Source organism: Cetorhinus maximus, chromosome 14 (genome assembly GCF_964194155.1).
Source record: "Cetorhinus maximus chromosome 14, sCetMax3.hap1.1, whole genome shotgun sequence".
NCBI classification, from domain to species: Eukaryota; Metazoa; Chordata; class Chondrichthyes; order Lamniformes; family Cetorhinidae; genus Cetorhinus; species Cetorhinus maximus.
The window spans coordinates 101,159,546-101,182,954 of record NC_135892.1 but is presented as its reverse complement, the minus strand read 5'-3'; the positions used below and the strand labels follow the sequence as shown (position 1 = coordinate 101,182,954).

General features: G+C 45.6%; 1 protein-coding gene across 1 annotated transcript in view; it reads left to right on the top strand.

Moving 5' to 3' along the window:
• Nucleotides 1-23,409, top strand: part of LOC144690162 (lysosomal proton-coupled steroid conjugate and bile acid symporter SLC46A3) — a 53,756-nt gene that overhangs the window by 18,254 nt on the left and 12,093 nt on the right. The window contains exons 4-5 of the mRNA XM_078557616.1: nt 16,291-16,376; nt 22,200-22,206. Of these exons, the coding sequence (XP_078413742.1) occupies nt 16,291-16,376; nt 22,200-22,206 (93 nt within the window). The remainder of the gene's footprint in view (nt 1-16,290; nt 16,377-22,199; nt 22,207-23,409) is intronic.

Here is a 23,409-nt window from a genome sequence, read left to right as displayed (position 1 = left end):
CGGCTAATTTGGCTTTACCGCCTTTTGGTGCCTACCTGAAGATGAACTCAACCACATGGGCCAGGATTTTCCGGGCCCGCCCGCCATTGGGATCTTCCAGTCCTACAGAATGTCAATGGACTTTTGGCCGGCCTGGCACATCCCCCATGGCGGACCCCGCCGGGGTGGATCCGGAAATTTCCGGCCCATGTGTTCTTTCCCTCCCTTATCCACTCTTCTGTCTTATTCATGCCTTGAACCATGGGCTGACTCACAGTGGAGTCAAATTCTGGATTTACCCAATATTTATTCACATGTCCGGCGGAATTTAATGCCCCCCCCCCCCCACCCCCGGCGTGTTTGGTGGCGAGGGTTATTTAATCAGGTGGGCAGGCAGCTGATGAGGACCCCGCCGCCTTCACACCTCCACCTCGATTAAGTCTGTGGCAGGGTGGTGGGCTCGCCATGTAGAGCGGGCATGACTAGCAAACCTGTGTGGGGTTGCTTACGGCCTCTGGTGGGGGGGAGGGGGTCCCTCATTCAAAGGCACGGGGCCTGATCAAGGGACCCGGCATCGGTCTGCTGAGAGCCACTGTTCCTCCTGTCCTCGCTGATGTTTCATTACTCGAGTTTCGCTTCCATGTTAGACTAGGTAACTCAAAAAATTTTCAAATTTCCAGGCTGTTCCAGAAATTAATAAAATGATTGGCAACATCGCATTAGCAGAACACTATTTAACAATGATAGATAGCAGAGTCTAAGCTTGTGAATTTCTAATGTTAACACCTTTTCCATCTACAATTGTACTTGAATATGGTCACCTGTCTGTGTCTCTGTATGATGTACCCATGGGCAGGATTTCCCTGTTGGTGTGCGAGGGCAGGGCCCGCTCGCCGATGTATAAAATGACGTGGGATGACGTCGGGCGGAACTCCCGCGTCATTTCAATTTTCAGGCCGGCGGGGGCGCAGCCGAATCAGCTGCGTGTCCGCCGACCTGTCAACGGCCAATTGAGGCCATTTAAAAAGTGATTGAACTCATTAAAGGACCTGCCCTGCCCGTCCAACCTTAAGGTTGGCGGGCAGGCCAGGAGCCCTGGCGGGCTTCAGAAAAAGCCTGAAACCTCATCCACGGGCGGGATGAGGTTTCATGAGGGTTTTTAAAAATTTAATAAAAGCTTAATTAAAAGTGATGACAGTGTCACATGAGGGGACATGTCAGGGAAATTTTATTTTTATTTTATTTTTCTATTTTTAACATTTTTGAATTTGGCGCTGATCTCCCTGAGGCGGCACTTAGCCTCAGGGTGATGAGTGCGCTCCTTCACGCGCATGCACGAAAGAGCGCACTCTCGGCTGAGGGAATTTCCCCCCCGACCACAAAGGGAGTGCATAGCGCTTTCTGGCGGACGTCACGCTGGGAGGGCCTTAAATGGCAGCACACCCCCAATCAGGGGGGCCAACTGGAGGCGCGCCCGCACGCGCCCACTCCTGAACTTCCCCCTCCCAACGGGGGGAGAATTCTTCCCCATGCTTTATAAGATTGCACGCAGTTAGCCTGGCACTTTCAGTTCTTGTACAGCTACGCATGCATGTATTGTTTGTTCTAGTTAACACATTTATACTAGGGGATTGGGTAGTGCAGTATATCACAATAGAGTAGTTTCCCATTTGCAGCAGATATTGAATTTCACTGGGACAGAGTTGTTGGACCTTCTTCTCTCAATAAAAGTTATAATTGCTAAAGTACATTTAAGGGCTATCCCTTAAAGTCACAGCGAAAAAGACCAACAAGTAGAAGGAAAGTGCCTCCTTTAGATGGAAAAGCCAGTGAGAAACTTTGCTTACATCATAATGAAGTGCATTCACCCACGAACAGGTCTCGTGCTGGAGGCTGGTCCATGTGACACGACGGGAGCCAAAGAGGAGGATGAGACAAAGTTCCCTGATCAAAAATGCAAAGAAAGTCAAATTTTGAATGACATGGTGGAAAAAATCCCCATTAAACCGTTTTTTTCTTCATCTGGTTGGTTTCACCTTGCTAATGTTCTACTTGTGGGATTGTCTCATTTCCCAGTCAAATAGTGATTTGTGAGGCATGTTACTTGAATTTCTTCATTGTAATTTAAAAAAAAAATTTGTTACCGTACTTGAATAATGCATACCACCTGGGGCTATCTTTAATGGGAACATGCCTAGAAAGTTAAAATGGTGTTGTCCCAAGATGAGAGATCAAAAGAGGGAATTTTAACCCCCGAAAATGGGAGGGTTTGGGTTGGGTGGAATGTTAGAACTTTGAATCATGACCCTTATCTGCCGACTTCCGGTTCCAAAGGATATGAAAGCCAGCTCACTTTTGGGAGGAGGGTTGGCAATTTAAATATTATGATGAGGCTGCTTGCCAACCAAATCTTGGCTGTCTGAGTTTCCTGGGCATTGGGACACCTGGTGGCTAGGAGAGAGGTAAGGATAGCTGGATCCAGGAGGTGAATGCTTCACCAACCTCCAGCTGAACTTTCTGATCTTCTCCATGAGTTCTCAGATCACATCCCGCTGACCCATCTGATCTTCCCCCAACGCCAGCTTCTCATCTGTTTATGGCTTCCGATCTACTCCCGACGTCGGCCTCCCCGATGTCACTTGGCTCTAAACCATGCTCACCACATGCTCTGGCTTCCCCAGCTCAGGATTCTTGAGCTTCCCCACCTGGCTGTGTTCACTGGCTGTGGCCTGGTGCCATTGGCATACCTACTGAAGCAGTCCCTGTCCAAATGCAGCAAGACCTGGACAATATTCAGGCTTGGGCTGATGTGCGGCAAGTAATATTTGTGCCACACAATTGTCAGGCAATGACCAAAGCGAATCTAACCAACTCCCCTTGACATTGCCATCACTGAAATCCCCCTCTATTAACATCCTGAGGGTCACCATTGACCAGAAACTGAACTGGACTAGCCATATAAATGCTGTGGCTACAAGAGCAGGTCAGAAGCTGGGGGTCTGCATCAAGTAACTCATTTCCTAACTCCTTGAAGCCTGTCCACCATCTGCAAGGCTCAAGTCAGGAGTGTGATGGAATACTCTCCACTTACCTGCATGAGTGCAGCTCCAGCAACACTCAAGAAGCTCGACTCCATCCATGACAAAGCAGCCCTCCTGATTGGCATCCTGTTCACCATCTTAAATGTTCACTGCCTCCACCGCCAACACACAGTGACAGCAGTGCATAGCATCTACAAGATGCATTGCAGTAACCCACCAAGGCTCCTTCGACAACACCTTCCAAACCTACACCCTCGAAGGGCAAGGGCAGCAGATGCATGGAACACCAACAGCTTCACCCCCGCCGCCCCCTTCCCCCGACAATGCCCAAGAAAGTAAAAAACAGTAAAACTTGGAAATGACTGGTACTTGTCTGAACTGGAGTTCCATTTTAGAAGCATAGAATCTTTTTAAGATATACAAGACCAGTTCGGACCACTACCAGTCATTTCCCAAGTTTTACTGGCCTGCAAGTCACACGCCATCCTGACTTGGAACTATATTGGGGTCCCTTCACTTGTTGCTGGGTCAAAATCCTGGAACTCCCTCCCTAACAGCACTGTGGGTGTATCTACCACCACTTGGACTGCGGCGGTTCAAGAAGGCAGTGCACCACCATCTTCTCAAGGGTAATTAGGGATGGACAATAAATGCTGGCCTAGCCAGTGAAGCCCACATCCCTGAAAGAATTTTGAAAAAAAAGCCCAATTGACATCCTGGCCATCAGTGGGCGGGTTTCCCACGTGGGCCCTTCCTGCCGCTAAATGCAGAACAACTTTCTCACCGCCCAGATTCACACTTCCTGTCCAATTCTCCTAGTCCCCCCCTGACCCTCATCATCCTGCTGGCTCCAGCAGGTCCATTAAATTCTGCCCATGATCTCAAGGTTTTACGCAATGAATCCCTCATTGAAATGCATGCATGACGTAGCGTGGAAGAGGATCTTCAGGCAGAGCTCTTTTTTTTTCAGATGGTATAAATATTTAGTAAGTTAAGTCTAATTTTGTGTGTTTTCAGGCAGAAGGGAGTGGTTACAGTGAGCTCATGTCATGTTAACACTTTGTCAGGCTTGTATCTACAAAGTTGCAATGGTAGTTTGTGCTTGGAAAAGGAATTGCTCTGGAGGGGATAGATGGCAAGAAAGAAAGAGCTATGATGCATGTAAAGCTGGAGAGGAGAGATTGCTGTGGAGGTCACAGGTGGAAAACCTAATGGATATTGTGAGCCACTGTGAGAGTGCCTGTCACAAGTGATGTGGACATAAGGAACAATAGTTACAAGAAGTGTGCCAGGTCCTGCTGTCTACCTCTATTAAAAGCGACTATGGATAAATATGGATTTGATGTGCATTTTGTAGATAGTGGGAATATTTGGGCTCTGAGACTGCAGTCAACTTGGTGGAGCTCGGTGGAGAGTGCCAAAAGCCATTCTGCAAGACCTGCTCCTGGCCCCCACGGGCAGGACTTTCCCTCTGGGCTTTTGAACCCTGTCGCCAGGCTGAAATGTGGGTCAGAAGCCTGCATGGTGTGGGAAGCGGTTAGTTTTTGCGATTTTTCCTGGGGCGGCCAGTCAGTGGCCAGAGGGCAGGCTCACCGTCCAATTAAGGATGGTGGGCAGGCTCTTGAAGCTGGGGGGTGGGGGTGGGGAGGGTGGGGGGCTGGGGGGATGCGGGGGCGGGGTGGCAAGCAGAGGCCTTCCAACATGAAAAGAGCAGCAGGCCACAATGGGAGGTAAAGGGACTGATAGGGCACTTCAAAATGGTGGCACCCTCTCTCCAACTCTTCTAAATTTAAAATAACAAAAATGGCCAGAGCACCATTGTCAGGAGGGGCCTGGGCTGCTGCACCACACAGCCTGGCACCTCTGGCTCTGCTGCACCACCCCACCCCCCCTCCAACCCCCGCCTCACTAATCACCCTCCCAACCCTGCCTCCACGAAAATGGTGGTCAAGTATATTTATCCTGCTTGCGATGTGGGCAACAGTGTCTTGGCATTATTTAGTGCCCATCTGTAGTTGGCCTAAAGGTATTGAGAACCAACTACATAGTATAAGACTTGAGTCACATGTAGGCCAGATTGGTGAATGATATTGGATGGGATTTATGATGATCCCGACTCCTTCCATGTTTTTATCTCCCGACTGCTTTTTCTTGCATTTGATGCATTGCCTTCATGGTCGTGGACTTGCTGATTCTTAGCATCCAGACTTTCCCATGAAGAATGGCAAGTTGTGTACTGTGGCCGGAAAGTGGCTGCACAAGTGGAATTGTGTTGCCACAGGAATTAGCATCGTTGAGAGTGGGAGACACAGGCAAGGAAATCAAATATTTTGGCATCGCCAAAAAGTTATGTAGCATCTCCTGGATGTTGTGAAGTGGTTCATGGCCAGTGGAGTACCTTTTGAAATATAGTTTCTTTTTAATGTAGGAAAACACAGGGTCAATTTGCACACAGCAAGATCCCACAACCAGAAGTAAAATAAATGACCAACTAATCTATTTTAATAATGTTCATTGAGGAATAAATATTAGCCAGCATATAGGGACAATTCACATGTTCTTCTCTGAATAATGCTATGGTATCTTTTACGCCCACCTGCAAGGGCAAATTGGGCTTTGAGACTTTCAAATGACAAATCCCTAGGACCAGATGGTTTTCATCCCAGGTTTTTAAAGGAAGGAGGCAAAAACATTGCAGGTGCCTTAGCTATGTTCTTCCATGGTTCTCTCGATTCAGGAACCATTTCCCTTAGTTTGGAAATTGTACTTATCACTCCTCCATTTCTTAAAGATGAAAAGAGTGCAACCAGGGAATTTGTAGACCATAACATTTTTTGTTCCAAATTATTGAAACCTACAATTAAAGATGGAGTGGGTGAGCATCTTGAAAATTTTCAGCTGATCAGAGAGAGCCAGCATGGATTTGTAAAGATAAGTAATGCTTGATGAACTTGATTTGAATTTTTAGAAGAGGCAATTCAAGTATTGGACAGCAGTATGTCTGTGGATGATATTTATATGGACTTCCGGCAGGCATTTGATGAAGCCCTTTATAAGGGACTGTTATCTAAAGTTGAAGCTCATGGAATTGAGGCCAATTATTGACCAGGTTAGAAAATTGTCTGCTGCTGTTCAGCCATAGAGTGGGACAATGGGCAGGTACTCTAGTTGGCAGGATGTGACCAGCAGTGTCGCTCAACCATTCACTATTTATTAACAGTTAGATGATGGGATAGAGAATCACACGCCCAAGTTTGCTGATGGCACAAAGATAGGCAACATTTTAAGCAGTGTAGAATAAAATTTACAAATAACTATTAATAGATTAAGTGAGTGTGGGAAGATTGTTACAAAGTGGGTTTCAATATAGGAAAGCCTGAAGTCATCCATTTTATATCTAAAAAACAGATTGATCTGAGTCCTTGCCAAATGGTGAAAACAGTGGAGTTCAAGGAGACTTGGGAGTATATGTACCTAGGTCATTAAAATGTCATGAACAGATAAAGAAAAGTAACCCAAAAGGCCAATGGAATGCTGGCCTTTATATTTAGTGGACCAGAATACAAAGGGTGAGAAGACATGTTATAGCTATACAAAGCTCTGGTGAGACCATACCTACAGTATTGTCTTCAGCTCTTGGCACCACACTTTAGGAAGGATATATTGGTCTTGGAGGGAGTGCATTGTAGATTTACCCTGATGATACCTGAACTCAGAGGGTTACATTATGAGGGGCAATTACACAAGCTAGGATTGTATTCTCTGAAATTTAGAAGATTAGGAGTGAATTTTATCAATTATTTCAGATAGGAGCAGATAAGGTAGATATAGAGATTATTTTTGCCTCTTGGGAGGTCTATAAAACTAGTGGACATAGCTTAAAAATCAAATCCAGGCCTTTCAGGAGGGAGGTTTAGGTGATACTTCTACAAGCATAAGTTGGAAGAAGTTTGGAACTCCCTTCTGCAAACTGGAGTTGACGCTAAGTCAGTTGTCAATTTTAAATCTAAGATTAATAGATTTCTGTTAACCAAAAATATTAAGGGATATGAAGCAAAGGTGGATATGGAATTAGATTATAGGTTGGTCTTTGTCACATTGAAGGGCGATTCTACAGACTTGAGAGGCTAAATGGCTTACTTCTCCTGTTCCTATATTAACATCTCACCTGAAAGATGACACCCCTAACAGTGCAATTCTCCCTTATTACTGCACTCCATTGCCAGCCTATGCTGAAATTTCTACAGTGCTGAACCTATAACTTTCTGACTTGGATAGGATGATGCCACTGCACCAAGATTCATACCTAGGGGAATTTTACTATGAGAGGGTAAAACAAGGGTGAGAACAGCAAACTTCTCTTCTGGTTATATGCCACCCATATCCCTTAGTTCAAGAAGTTATCCAAAGTAATAAATAGAATGGCTCCTCAACCTGACTGGAAAATGTTTGCATTCCATAAAATATAAGGTCTGTTTTTTCAGAACAAAACTAACGTAGTGGAGAAGGAGGAGCAAGAGCAGCTGTAATGGACACAGATCAAAGGAAAAAGCAGAGATCTAAGAAGTAGTAGTTTTATAGTATTGTAGTGACAGGCCATTGTATTTGTGTAGGGTTTCAGTCTATTCAAGGCTGTCCGTGCATTTGTTGGATATTTCCTAATATGCATGATCGATGGCATTTTTCATCAATTGAACTTCTATTCTAAAATTCCCTTACTGAGTGAAGTTGCTATCATTAAGAATCCATTATGTGCTCCTTAGATGGCTTTCTTGTGGGAAATGAACACTGCAATATTTTACTGTGCCATATAAATCAAGAAGGTTTCAGGTTCAATCCTTGTTCTTTAAGTTTGTTGATCATAGCTGGGGCATTGGCATCAATATCACCAAACTAGTGAGGTTTGGGGATGACGAGGGTACACAATCAATGCAAGGTCACATGTCTGATCACTGCCCCATTAATGTGATCATGGGCTGAATAATACGGCAGGGGGTGGATAGCTTGCCCCTCCGTCCCCCCGAAGCAAAGTAGGCATGAAGCTGACCCGCTCCACACTCTCCCGCCCCGTAGTTATAACGCACTGCGGGCAGGCTAAATAGGGATGGATTGGAACTTCTGGCCCTCACTGGGAAGAAAGTCCCGCCCTCTGGAGCTGATCAATCGATTGGCCAGCAGCTCCATCAGCCCTGGCGGCACCAAGAGCGCGTTAGTGGCCGCTGCCGGGAATTCAACAGTAGGAGGAAGAAGGCCCATGGATCCCAGAGCCAGGTAAGATCGGGGTCTTGGGCAGAGAGGGTTTGGGTAGGCCAGGGAGTGGGGCGGGGGTGTATGTTTAAGGGTGCAGATGGGTAAGAAGAAAGCGGTGAGGGGGGTGGGGTGGTTCCATCTTTGGGGCCAGGGGGGCTGCCTCCCGGTTCACAAAGGGCAGTTCCCGAAGATAGCACTCGCCCCCTCTTACTTCTTGCCCTTTCACAAAATTATTTTAAAAATTGGGCTGCCTGCTCTTCCCTGACTGTCCACACCAATTGTTTTATGGCATGGGCAGCGTATTATTTAGGGTCAGTTGACTAATTGACCCTTGATGACCTATTAAGGTGAGCTGCTGATTTCGGGGGTGGGCGCCCACGATTTTTTACGCGCCCCCTCCTGCCAGAAACACACCTGGCGGGGGCACATAAAATGCAGCACCAGGTTTGCTATGAGCTGAATTTCCTGTTTCAGCTGTGCTATCAGATATAAAGTCCCAATTAGAAGCTATACATTTTCATAATGGAGAGGGTAACTCCAAAGGAGTTGTCCCGGTCCATCCATCTGGCAAAACCAGCAGTTAGTCTGAGCAATATTTGCACAAACCTTGGGGAAAATCCTTGGAGAAAACCTGTAAGATTTCTTGCTTTGTGAGATTGTGGTGGTCCTTAATGTGTAGATTTTTTTTGCATGAATTGTGCACTAATGCTTTCATACCAGGATGTTCCTCGGTGCAGTAATTATGTCATATTGTTTTCCAATTCTTTACGTTATTATTATGAAAGTTTTAGGCAGAGGAGTTGTGTAGTTATGCAACTTATTTTTTTTGGTCCTTGTACATGGGCAACTCTAGTAAGCCCACATTTATTGCTCATTCTTGACTATCCTGAAGAATGTAGTGATTTGGTGATGGTTTTTGCAGGAACTCCAAGGTTCTGACCCAGTAGCAATGATCTATGCTAAAGTCAGGATGGTGTGTGACTTAAGAAACTTGCTGATGATGCTGTTCCCATGACATTGCCGTTCTTGACCTTCACGGTCGTATATGTTGCAGGGCTAGGAGGTGCTGTCAATGTAAAAACAAAAAGCTACTGCGGATACTGGAAATCCAAAACAAAAACAGAATTACCTGGAAAAACTCAGCACGTCTGGCAGCATCGGTGGAGAAGAAAAGAGTTGACGTTTCGAGTCCACATGACCCTTCAAGAAGGGTCATGTGGACTCGAAACGTCAACTCTTTTCTTCTCCACCGATGCTGCCAGACCTGCTGAGTTTTTCCAGGTAATTCTGTTTTTGTTTTGCTGTCAATGTAAGTTGGGCAAGCTGCTGTAAATGATATGTACTGTAGGCATAGTGTGTAGATATTCAGTTCAGTAGCAGGGGTACTGATCAAGTAGACTGCATAGAAGACAGCTTTGCCCAAGATTGTGTCAAGCTTCTTGAGCACTGAGATGGTCCACAGCTAGGTGAATGGTGAGTTTCACATTTGGTTGCCGACCTGAGCCTTGTAGATACTGGGAAGAAATTGAGGTGTCATATTCATTTAATTTTCAAAAGATATTGCAGTAGTAAATAAGTGACAGGACAGCAATACACAAATGCTTCTTTCTATCTGGATCCTCTCTGTCACTGTTGGATATTTAAAGTATGAGCTTCTTAGCACTTTTGTCTGAAATTCGCTTCCGCATTGTTTTACCAGATGCTAATCTGAATGGAATAAATTCATTAATGTTTCTGATAAAAGAGAAGAGTGAAGGATTTCAAACTAACTTGTTATTAGTATTATTGCGACGCAGCTGATGGTAAAGGCCGAGTTGTTCAAATCCCAGAGGGAAACATGGAACAACTGTCATAACCCATTTTTCAATTTGTATGTTTTGAGATGCAGGCTTTGAATTCAGTAGTAATAAGACTACTGAGTCTCAAGAGGTTTTTTTTATAAAACTAAATTAAACATTTATTAATATAAGAAAGATTGTAAACACATACATACATCTGCAAAATTACTACTCTAATAATGACAAAATCCCCTAATTAATCTGACTCTCAGTTACACCCCCTTTAAGACAACAGTAAAACTCATAGATTTAGCAGACCTCTGGCAAAGCACACCCTGGAAAATCGCATTCAAAATGAGTTTCTTTCAGCTCTGGGTCCTTGCAGACAGACTTGAGGCTTACAGGCTGGAGGCTTCTCACACTTGTTGGATCTTAAAATGCCTCTACACACAATCTCCCTTCCCTTTTATATATGTCTTTCTCTTTGAATGTAAATTTTTCATTGTATCACTAGGCTTTTAGCTTTGCCTCTTCTAACAATAGCATCCTTTCATTCCACCAATTTTATTAGTGAGCTGAAAAAAAATAAACACATTGCTTTGCGTCTTCTAGCTAGGTGCAAGATTTCACCCACAGTCTTGAATGGTTTCTTTTAACAAATGCAAATTTACACTTTACCTTCTACCCTCCTTAAATTTATCTACTTAACATCTCAAAAATACTATGGCCAGGATTTCCCAGTTGGTGAGCGAGAGGTGGGGCCCGCTCGCCGATGCGTAAAATGACGTGGGATGATGTCGGGCAGAACTCCTGATGTCACACCGCCCCATTTAAATTTTCAGGTAGGCGGGGGCTCAGCAGGATCAGCTGTGTACCCGCCGACCTGTCAATGGCCAATTGAGGCAATTGACAAAGTCGTTAAACTACTTAATGGACCTGCCCATCCAACCTTAAGGTGGACAGGTAGGCCATTGGCCCTGGCGGGCATTAGAAAAAGCATGAAACCTCATCGACGGGTGGGATGAGGTTTCATGTAGGTTTTTAAAAATGTAATTAAAGTGTATTTAGAAGTGATGAACATGTCCCAGTTCATGTAATAGTGTCACATGAGGGGACATGTCATGGAAATTTTTTTTTCTATTTTTCAGATTTTTCATTGTGGAGCTGATCTCCCTGAGGCAGCACTTAGCCTCAGGGAGATGAGTGCGCTCTTTCGTGCGCATGTGCGAAACAGTGCACTCTCGGCTCAGGGAATTCCCCCCCGCCCACACAGGGGGCACATAGCACTTCCTGGCGGACGTCACGCTGGGCGGGCCTTAATTGGCCCACCCACGGAAAATGGTGGCACGTCCCCAATCGGGGGTGCCGATTGGAGGTGCGCTTCCGCGCGCCCACTCCTAAACTTCCCCACCAACGGGGGGATAATTCTGCTCTATATATCAAAGCACTCAGACTAGCTGCCTTAATCCAATTAAGACACACACATAACCCAGAAATTTTAGCTCGTTGGGCGGGTGTGTGCCTGACCCAAACGAGCGTAAAATGACGCGTGATGACGTCGGGCGAGCGTCCCGATGTCATCGCGCACTTGTGCGATATTTCGGTTAGCGGGCACACGCAGGAAGGAGTCGGCAGTGTGCCCACTGGCAATTAGGCCTAGTAAGGCCATTAACAATATAACTAAATTAAATTTTTCGCTGCCCATCCAACCTTAAGGTTACCTTACTGCCCATCCATGGGCAGAATGAGGTTTCGATCCATCATTTAAAAAAATAAAAATCTTTCATAATTCCTAATATGCCCCTGCTCATGTGGCAGAGTCACGTGAGGGGACATGTTTTTTAAAATTTTTAAAATTCTTTATTTTTATTTTTTTATATCTTCATCTTCCTGAGGCAGCTCTGTGCTTTTCCTGCGTACATGCACAAAGTTCTGTGCTCGCCCTCCCCGCCCCCCCCCCCCCCCCCCAACCCCCAACACAGGCAGCGCTGAGCGCTGCAGCGTGCGTTTCCTGCTGGGCGGGCTTTAATTGTCGCGTGAAATCGCGGTCCGGCCCCGATCGCGGGCGGCGGGCAGCTTCCCGACTGCCCCCGCCCGGCAAGGACAAAATCCCTGGCCATAGACATAGACCCCACTAGAACTCTATTTTAAAATTATTTCCAATAACATTGTTATATCTTCTTGACAGAGTTGCAAGGTATACTCTCGGGGGGGTGGGGGGGGTACCCTTTGTTTAGCCTCCAGGCTATATTTTCAGAATTGCATTAATACCAATTGTGGAGCACTAAGACAAAAAAGCTGCACCCCATTCCCCTCCACCCGCCTTGCTCCTTCAGAATTACTCGGTTCCTTAAATTGACAAGTGAAAATATGAAAATTCCTAACTTACTATCGCCTCATTGCTGCATTCTTCAAAACAGTTTTGACAGCTGGGCGTGTGCATCCACCCTTTTTGTGGTCTCTGTGATCCGAAAACGTTCGCAGGATCAGTGGAATTCACTGTGGTGGAAGCAGAAGGGCGATGCTCACAACTGGTACGAAATATCCGTCTCCCATTCGTTGAGCACGAATCCAAGAATAACACATTCCCACTTGCTGTGCATGTTTCCAATTAGAATCCTCAGCCATGTACCTTAGAACTCCGCTGGAAGCACAAATTCTTCCAGGTTTCCAGGTGTGTGTTCAGCTGACCTGCAGGAACAGCAGGGTTCTGACATAGCCTGGTTGCATAATGTTTTGGTTTTAAATAGAAAAAAGCATTAACAATTTATTGAAAGCGGTGAAACGACTTTTGTAGAGTGATACATTTTGGCAGGATGATTGAGGACAGGCAATATATAAACTAAATGCTACAGTATACCATTGGGGTATATATATATTGGGGGCGTAGGAACAGAGATACCTGGAAGTGTATGTACACCAATCTTTGAAAGCTGCAGAATAGCTTTAGAGAGCTGTTTGAAAAAAAGCATATGGGAACCTTGGCTTTCTTAATAGGGAAAAGCCGCGTACCAGCCAGGAAGTTATGCTAAATCACTGGTTATGCCTCAGCTGGAGTGTTATGTTAAGTTTTAAGTAGGATGTTAAGACCTTAGAGAGAGTACAGAAGCGATTTAATAGAATGGTACCAAGAGTGAGGGACTTTAGTATGGGGAGAATTTTCCTCCCGTTGTGGGGGCTGGGTGGGAGTGGGCGCGGGCGGGCGCGCAGCCGATCGCAATTAAGGCCCTCCCAGCGTGATGTGCGCCCAGAGCACTGAGTGCTCCCTGTGCGGGTGGGGGTGGGGGGAGTAGGCTGAGTCGGGGAGTGCGTTCTTTCGTGTGCATGTGCGCAAAAGAGCGCAGAAATCTCCCTGAAGCACAGAGCTGCCTCAGGGAAGTTAGTTAAAGTTCTGAAAATTTTAATAAAGAAAAAAAAAATTTTAAGACATGTCCCTTCATGTGAAAGTGTCACATGAGCTGGGAGATGTCTATGAATGTTATTAAAAATTTTTATAAAACTTTAAACACCTTCATGAAACTTCATCCCGCCCGTGGGTGAGGTTTCATGATAAATGCGAAGGTCCGCCTGGGTTCTCCGCCTGCCCCCCCACCCCCGCCAACCTTAAGGTTGGTCAAGCAGCTCATTTTATTATTTTAATTGATATTCAAATGGCCTTAATTGGCCTTTGACAGTTTGGCGGGCACACAGCCGACCCGGGTGCGCACCCGCCGAACTGAAAACCTGAATGATGCGCGGTGACGTCGGGACACACACCCGGCGTCACGGCGCGTCATTTTACGCCTCGGCGAGCAGGCCACCCCCCCCCTCTCGCCGAGTCGAAGATTCTGGCCGTGGAGACCCTGGAGAAGCTAGTGTTTTTTGCTTTGGAGCGCAGAATGTGAAAAGGAGAGTTGATAGAGGTGTCCAAAAGTTACGGGGAATTTTGATAGAGCAAATAAGGAGCAAATATTTGCAGTGTCAGAAGGTTCGGTAAGCAGAGGACACAGATCTAAGGTGATTGGCAAAAGAAGCAGAGCTGGCATGAGGAAAACAGCCTTTTCCACAGCAAATTGTTGCGATTGCCAATGTTTTACCTGAAAAGGTGGTGGAAGCAGATTTGGCAGTAACGTTCAAAAGGGAGCCGAAAAATACTTGAAGAATGGCAGGGCTGTGGGGAAAAAGGGGTGGGACTAATTGGATATAGCTGACGTAGCATATTTTGGGCCGAAAGAGCGCAGGAGGAGGCCAATCATTCTACGGCTCTTGTTTAGTTATTTTCTTTTGGAGCAACGGGCTTATATTAATCCTTGTACGTAAATCAGCTGACCCAGTCAAATTCTTGGAGAGGAAGAGTACTACACTGAAGATGGAATTACTGTTGGATAGATTAGCTATTGCCTATGCTTGTTTGATGATGAAGCAAAAGAACAACTGATTTCAATGGGCCCACCAATCTGAACAATTGATTGAAAATCCATTGTTCCAGTCATTAATCTGCCTAGTTTTAAAAGCTTATTTATCAAAGTTTAATAGCATATTGAATAAAGACCAAATTAAAAGTATAGGCAAAACCCATGTGTAGACATTTATGACTTTTACAATGGTTTAGTGAAATGTGCTAAGTAGGGTTTGAGTAGGGGAAAAAAAAACTTCCATCAAAATTTATCATTTCTGTTCCCCTGAGAGTTGAAACTACTGGTACAAGTGATAGAGAAATATTTTCATTGATTCTTTTGTGGTACAATGAAAACCCAGACATAAAACGGTTGTACAAAACCGTTTTTGGCTTAAAAGGTACTCCGTCTTGCTGCAATTGTACAGGGTTTCGGTGAGGCCACATGTGGAGTGCTGTGCACAGTTCTGTTCTCCGCATTTAAGAAAGGATATAGTTGCAGTGGAGGCGGTGCAGTGAAGGTTCACTGGATTGGTCCTATGATCAGAGGCTGGGTAAATTGGGTTTGTGTCCTCTGGAGTTTGGAAGAGTGAGAGGTGATTCCTTTGAAGCCTGCAGAATTGTGGGGGAGCTTGGTTGGGGGGGACGCTGAGAGTTTCTGTTGGTTGAGGGGGCCTAGAACACAGGGGCACAGTCTCAGCTCAAGGGGCCGATCAGATAGGACTGAGATGAGGAGAAATCGCTTCACTCAAAGGGCTGTGAATCTTTGGAGCTATCTACCCCAGAGGGTTGTGGATGGTCTCCGTCATTGAATACAGTTAAGACTGGGATAGACAGATTTTTGGCCTCTCATGGAACAGATTCAGGCTTGCTGATCCTGGAAGCAAATCAGGAAATAGATGGCCATGGAGACAGGTGAGTGCCGAGGGGAGGGCTGGTTAGAAGATCCACCTCACTTCTGGTTGATTTAGAAGTTGTTAGGCCCTCTAGTCTTCTCCCTTCACATCCCATCAACCCCCATGACCCTTCCCTGCCAACTCATTCCCCCATTGTACCTCCAGAGCCATGTGGAGATGGAATTAAACTTCTATCTTCAATCTGTGAATTCTGGATACCTGGCTGAGATAATTGTAACTTTTGAAGCTCAGCCAAGCATTGATAATAACGTAATATCCCTTGGGAAATCTCAACAAAGGACTCTATTGAAATTGCAGGGACAGATGGTAATGTTTTTTTCTAACCTACACCACATGGCCTGTCAATCAATCACTAACTGCTTAAGTTTGTTTTCTTTTCAAGTTAAAAGATTAGGGGATTTTAAAAAAACGTCATATCATGACACTTAAATAGACCTTGGTCATAAAGTCATACAGCACAAAAATAGGTCCTTTGCCCCATCATGTCTGTGCCGGCCATCAAACTCCTGTCTATTCTAATCGAATTTTCCAGCACTTGGCCCATAACCCTGTATGCTATGGTGTTTCAAGTGCTCATCTAAACACTACTTAAATGTTGTGAGGGTCCCTACCTCTACCACCCTCTCAAGCAGCATGTTCCAGATTCCAACCATCCTGTGGGTGAAAATTTTTTTTCTCAAATCCCCTCTAAACCTCCTGCCCCTTACCTTAAATCTATACCCCCTGGTTATTAACACCTCCGCTAAGGGGAAAAGTTTCACCCTATCTACCCTATCTGTGCTCTCATAATTTTGTATACCTCTATCAGGTCCCCCCTCAGCCTTCTCTGCTCTAAGGAAGACAACCCTAGTCTATCCAGTCTCTCTTCATAGCTGAAGCGCTCCAGCCCAGGCAACATCCTGATGAATCTCCTCTGCACCCTTTCCAACGCAATCACATCTTTGCTATAGTGTGGTGACCAGAACTGCACACAGTACTCCAGCTGTGGCCTAACTAGTGTTTTATGCAGCTCCAACATAACCTCCTTGCTGTTATAGTCTATGCCTCGGCTAATAAAGGCAAGAATCCCATATGCCTTTTTAACCACCTTATCTACCCGTGCTACTGCCTTCTATGGACATGCACACCAAGGTCCCTCTGATCCTCTGTACTTCCTAGGGTCCTACCATTCATTGTGTATTCCCTTGCTGTGTTAGTCCTCCCAAAATGCATCACCTCACACTTCTCAGGATTAAATTCCATTTGCCACTGCTCTGCCCATTTTACCAGCCCATCTATATCGTCCTGTAATCTAAGGCTTTCCTCCTCACTATTTACGACAGCACCAATTTTTGTGTCATCGGTGAACTTACTGATCATACCTCCTATATTCACATCTAAATCATTAATGTACACTACAAACAGCAAGTATCCAGCACCGATCCCTACGGTACACCACTCGTTGCAGGCTTCCAATCGCGAAAACAACCTTCGACCATCACCCTCTGCCTCCTGCCACTAAGCCAACTTTGGATCCAATTTGCCAAATTACCCTGGACCCCATAGGCTCTTACATTCTTGACCATTCTCTCATGTGGGACCTTATCAAAAGCATTACTGAAGTCCATATAGACTACATCAACTGCACTACCCTCATCTACACAACTAGCCACCTCCTCGAAAAATTCAATCAACCTTATTCACTCTTCAATAGCTTTTATGTCTACTTCATCAATTTGTGACTTCCCACTGTGGGTTAAGGTCCTTGGGACTGCCAAAATGGGGTCTGTTTGAACTCAGCACTAAATTAAAATAGCCTGCTGAATTCAGGTTTCCCTTGTGTGTGAATCAGGTCCTCTTCCCCCTGCTGACAAAAATTGGATATCTCTGAAATGAGGGTGGGACTTCTGCATTTAGGTCTCACTTGCCATTTTTAAAAGTCTGCAGAATCTTCCTGACTCTGCAAAAGTACGGGCCCCAAGTCGAAGAAGAGATATTAGGTGACAAAAAGCTTAGTCAAAGAGGTAAGTTCCAAAGAGGGTCTGAAAGGGAGAGAGACAGGCGGAAAGATAGATTTTGGGAGAGAATTTCAGAACCTGGGGCCCAGTTGGATGAAGGCAAGGCTGCCACTGATGGGATGTAGGGAGTGGGGAATGCAGAAGTGTTTAGGGCCCATTATGCCCTACCTCTTTGGAAGAGCTATCCTATTTGTTCCGTGTCCCTGCTCTTTCCCCATAGTCTTGCAAATTTTTCCTTTTAAAAATGTATCAATTCTCTTTTGAAAGAGGCTATTGAATCTGTTTCCACTACACTTTTGGCAGTGAATCCCAGATCATAACTAACTGCACAAAAAGAAGAAACCCATTTTTTCCTCTGGATCTTTTGCAAATTATCCTAAATCCGTATCCTTTAATTATCGACCCTCCTGCCAATTTTTACCCACCTCAGCTCTGTTTCAGTTGTCTCTGGATCACAAGGTTTCTGGTTCAAGTCCCACTCCAGGACTTGAGTACAAAAAGCAAGGCTAGAGCAGTACTGAGGGAGCATTACTTGGTCAGAGGAGCCGGCATTCAGATGAAGCATTAAGCCAAGGCCTGCTTGGGTGGCACTCTTTCAAAGAAGAGCGGGGGAGTTATCCCGTGTGTCCTGGTCAACATTTATCCTTCAATCAACATCACAAAAAAACAGATTTTCTGGTCACTATCACATTGTTGTTTATGGGAATTTGCTGAGCACAAATTAGCTTTCTACATTAGAACAGTGACTACCCTTTGAAAAGTACTTCATTGTCTGTGAAGTGTTTTGAGACACCTCGGTGGCCGTGAGAAGTGCCATATAAATGCAAGTCTGTCTTCCTTTTAATCACCTCTGTCAAACTTTTCATAATTTGAACATCTCAGTTCAAATCCCCTTACACCTTCTCTGCCCTGAGAAGAACAATTTTGGTTTCTCACTTTCTCCATGTAACTGAAGTCTCTCAACCCTGGTACCATTCTAGTAAATCTCCTTTGCACCCTCTCTTGAGGCCTTGTTATCCTCCCTGAAGCATGGTGCCAAGATTTGAACACAACACCGTAGCTGAATCAGTGATTTATAAAGATTTACCATAGTGTTAATTCTCAGTAACTCTCCATTGATGCACTAGAATGCAGAAGAGGGTTGAGTCAACTTTGCTGTCGATCCTAAAAGCTTCTGGAAGATACAGATGCAGGTGTATGGTGGGAGCTGAGGGTCAATAGCACAAGTTTCATCAACCAACAGTGACAGATCTAGGAACAAATGGAACTCAGCCTCGAGCTTCCCTCCGAGGCATAAGTTATTTACAGGAATCTCAAAACAGAAAATGCATTCATTTGTTTTAATTATTTTCTTATCTTTATTGTTTCAATAAGATTAACATTAAATAATTGTTGCAAGTGTTCAATTTAGTGGAAAAAAGCATGATGGCATCCAAAAATATTCTAAAACAAATAATTGGAACAAATTCAGTTTTTTTCTTTCTCCTTTCTTAATAGCCTTTGCTGACTGGTTGTGCTTCATTCAGATTCCTATGTCCTTCATATTTCCTCATTGGAAGTTTGCTTATCCGACCACCTTCCCACCTTTTCATTTATATAATGTTGCATATGAACATACAAATCAGGAGCAGGAGTAGGCCATTCGGCCCCTCTAGCCTGCTCCACCATTCAATAAGATCATGGCTGATCTGATTGTGGCCTCAACTCCACTTTCCTGCCTACCCCCAAAACTCTTTGACGCCCTTGTTAGTCAAGAATCTATTTACCTCTGCCTTAAAGATAATCATTGAATCTACCTCCACCGCTCTCTGGGGAACAGAGTTCCACAGATTCATGACCCTCTGGGAGAAAGAAATTCTCCTCATCTCTGTCTTAAATGGGATGCCTCCTTTTTTTAAAAAATGTGCTCCCAATTCTGATCATTCCCACAAGGGGGAAGATCCTTTTTTATTCGTTCATTCATGGGATGTGGCTTCGCTGGCTGGGCCAGCATTTATTGCCCATACCTAGTTGCCCTTGAGAAGATGGTGGTGCGCTGCCTTCTTGATGTTGGTACACTCACAGTGCTGTTATGAAGGGAGTTCCAGGATTTTGACCCAGTGACAGTGAAGGAACGGCGATATATTTCCAAGTCAGGATGGTGAGTGAATTGGAGGAGAACGTCTAGGTGGTGGTGTTCCCATCTATCTGCTGCCCTTGTCATTCTAAATGGTAGTGGTCATGGGTTTGGAAGGTGCTGTCGAAGGAGCCATGGTGAATTCCCGCAGTGCACCTTGTAGATGGTACACACTGCTGCTACTGTGCGTTGGTGGTGGAGGAAGTGAATGTTGTGGATGTGGTGCCAATCAAGCGGGCTGCTTTGTCCAGTATTTATATAGCTAGTCCATTTCAGTTTCTGGTCAATGGTAACCCCCAGGTTGTTTATAGCGGAAGATTTAGTGATGGTAATGCCATTGAACATCAAGGGGTGATGGTTGGATTCTCTTTTGTTGGAGATAGTCATTGCCTGACACTTGTGTGGTGTGAATGTTACTTGCCACTTGTCAGCCCAAGCCTGGATATTGTCCAGGTCTTGCTGGATTTGGACATAGACTACTTCACTATCTGAGGAGTCGTGAATGGTGCGAACATCCCCACTTCTGGCCTTATGATGGAAGGAAGGTCATTGATGAAGCAGCTGAAGATGGTTGGGCCGAGGACACTACCTTGAGGAGCTCCTGCAGTGATGTCCTGGAGCTGAGATGACTGACCTCCAACAACCGTAGCCATCTTCCTTTGTACTAGATATGACTCCAACCAGCGGAGAATTTTCCCCCTAATTCCCATTGACTCCAGTTTTGCTAGGGCTCCTTGATGCCACACTCTGTGAAATGCTACCTTGATGTCAAGGGCAGTCACCCTCACCTCACCTCGGGACTTCAGCTCTTTTGTCCAAGGCTGTAATGAGGTCAGGAGCAGAGTGGCCCTGATGGAACCCAAACTGGGCATCAGTGAACTGGCTATTGCTAATCAAGTGCTGCTTCATAGCAATGCTGATGACCCCTTCCATTACTTTGCTGATAATTGAGAGTAGACTGATGGGGCAGTAATTGGCTGGGTTGGACTTGTCCTGCTTTTTGTGTACAGGACATACCTGGGCAATTTTCCACATAGCCAGGTAGATGCCAGTATTGTAGCTATACTGGAACAGCTTGGCTAGGGGCGCGGCAAGTTCTGGAGCACAAGTCTTCAGTACTTTTGACGGAACATTGTTAGGGCCTATAGCTTTTGCAGCATCCAGTGCCTTCAGCTGTTTCTTGATATCAAGTGGAGTAAATCAAACTGGGTGAAGACTGGCATTTGTGATTCTGGGGACCTCCGGAGGAGGCCGAGTTGGATCATCTACTTGGCACTTCTGGCTGAAGATTGTAACAAATGCTTCAGCCTTATCTTTTGCACTGATGTGCTGGGCTCCTCCATCATTGAGAATGGGGATATTTGTGGAGACTCCTCCTCCAGTGAGTTGTTTTATTGTCCTCCACCGTTCACGCCTGGATGTGGCAGGACTGCAGAGCTTAGATCTGATCCGTTGGTTATCGGATTGCTTAGCCCTGTTTATCACTTGCTGCTTATGCTGTTTGGCACGCAAGTAGTCCTGTGTTACAGCTTCACCAGGTTGACACCTCATTTTTAAGTATGACTGGTGCTGCTCCTGCACAATTCATGGATTTTTAGGAAACCTCACCCACGGGCGGGATGAGGTTTCCAGCAGCAATTAAAAATTAAATTAAAATGTTTAAATTTCATTCGTAATATGTCCCTGTTATGTTTTTAACAGTGGCAGCATTTTTATTTTTGAGTTTTTATACCTTCAGCTCCCTGAGGCAGCTCTGTGCCTCAGGGAGCTTTCATTGCGCAAACTTGCGTGCTCGCCCTCCCCCCGCCCCCTAAGCGCTGCAGCATGTGTTTCACACTGGCTGGCCGTTAACTGCGCCCGCCCGACGAGGTAAAAATTCTGGCCCACGCATTACTGATGTTGGTTGAGGCATAAATATTGGCCAGGACACCAGCAAGAACCCGTTCTCCTTTGAAATGGTGCCATGGAATCTTCTGCATTGACTTGAGAAGTCAGAAGGGGCCTCAGATTAATGTCACATTCAGAAGACAGCATTTCTAACAATGCAGCACTTTGGCAGTGCAGCACACTTCATCACTGCACTGGAGATGTGGGAGTTATTTTGCCACAACCTTCACATTCAAAAAAGTGCGTTAACAACTGAGCAACAACTTTATTGTTTGGAATGAAGCAGTGGCCAACTTTCACAGAGCAGGGTAGGGTCCTACAAACATGATGGGGGTGGATTTTATGCCCGCCTCCCCCCCTCTGCCGGCCTGTTTTTGACAGGGGTGCATGTAAAATATGACGTCTGGCCAGCCCACTGACCTTCCCTCCCATCCCCGACCTATGTCCCAAAATACGGTGGGTGGGTAAGGCGCCCACGAGCCCGACTGCACTTAGGCCTAGTGAGGACCTTAACTACGCACCTAAGGGGAAATTAAGGGCCTAATTCTGCCTCCGCTGCTATAGCATGGTTGGCTGTGGAAGGTGGACGAGGGTGGGCAGGCCACTTCCTGGTGAAAAAGCAGGAAAGAAAGGGGTAGCTCCTTTTGGGGGGTGGGGGGGGGAGTGGGGGGGGATGGTACCCCCCTTTGTTCCTCCCCTATCTGGCTGCCAAAACCCATACCCCGCCCCCCTCCCACCCCTCCCTAGGGTGTCTGATCCCTCCCCACCCAAAAATCCTAGGCTTACCTGAGCCCGGTATCCATGCTGTATTCTGCTTGCAGTCCCAGCAGCATCCACTGCTGAGCCTTGGCGCTGCTAGCTCTCGAGTGCGGGATACTGAGGGGCAGATGCATATTATTGCTGTGGAGCAGCCTATTTTTTTAAGTCAGTCAGTTCTCAACCAACTTTTCGAATGTGGGGGGTGAGGTGGGAGGAAAGCAGTATGCTCCCCTGTGAAACATCCCACTGAGATGATTCCACATCACTGTTTTTAGTGATGATAGCTGAAAAATATTAGCCTGGGCAATGATGCCGCAGAATTTCTTATGTCCATCTGAGAGAGTAGTTGAAGACTTGGCTTAGTGCCTCGTGTGAAAGAAGGTTCCACTGACAGTGTAGTAGCCTTCAGATTAAACTATGCACTCAATTCTCTGGAGTTGAACTTGAACCCATAACCTTCTGACTGACGAGATGGGAGAGCTACCGCTGAGTCGAGTAACACCAAGAACAAATTCTCCCCCCCTCCATTACTCAAAAATTCAGAACTATTTCTATCCCCTGAGCCTAGCACCCTCGTCTAAAAATAAAATTACCCTCATAACCTGCAGAAAAACAAATATGGCCTCTTTTAGCCCCTTACACAGAGATAACTGATCACTAGACCTCCAATCCTGAACCAAACACCTAGTTACTGACATTGCCCCTACAGGAATTGAACCCAGGCATGCAGTTCCCCTTTCCCACCACATTGGAGAAGATCCAGTAGCACCCAAATGCTTCTCTATCTATTCTCTCCTCCACCTCCTGTTTGCCTCTTCTTTGTCCACTTCTCTTTATTTTCATTAATGTTACATTGAAGAAAATAGTTCTAATCTCGTGCAAGTCCCCTAGTATGATATCAAGTATGTCAGAGTGTGAGCTGTATTAGATTGTTAGAAGTTCCTTTATTTTGTCATCTCAGCATGGCTCCTGAGGTGTGCCCATGGTGGATACTGGGTGAATGGCTATAGAGGTGGCATAGAGGGATGAGGTGCCTGGGGGGGGGCTAGGAGTTGGCGTGGGTTGTGTGTGGGGTCATGTTTTGGAATGGAGGGTCCACGGGGATATGACAGGGCATGGGTTGGCATGGAGGAGCCATTGGATTGGATGGGGGTGGGGGGTGGTGAGGGGTGAGGGCTATAGAGTCCAACAGCTGCTATAACAACTGGGATGAAGTCTCAGAGAAACAATGCAGGCAAAATGCAAAACCTCTTAAAATTATCTTTAAAGTGGTTCTCCTTCATTAAGATATAACTGAATTATTTGGATCA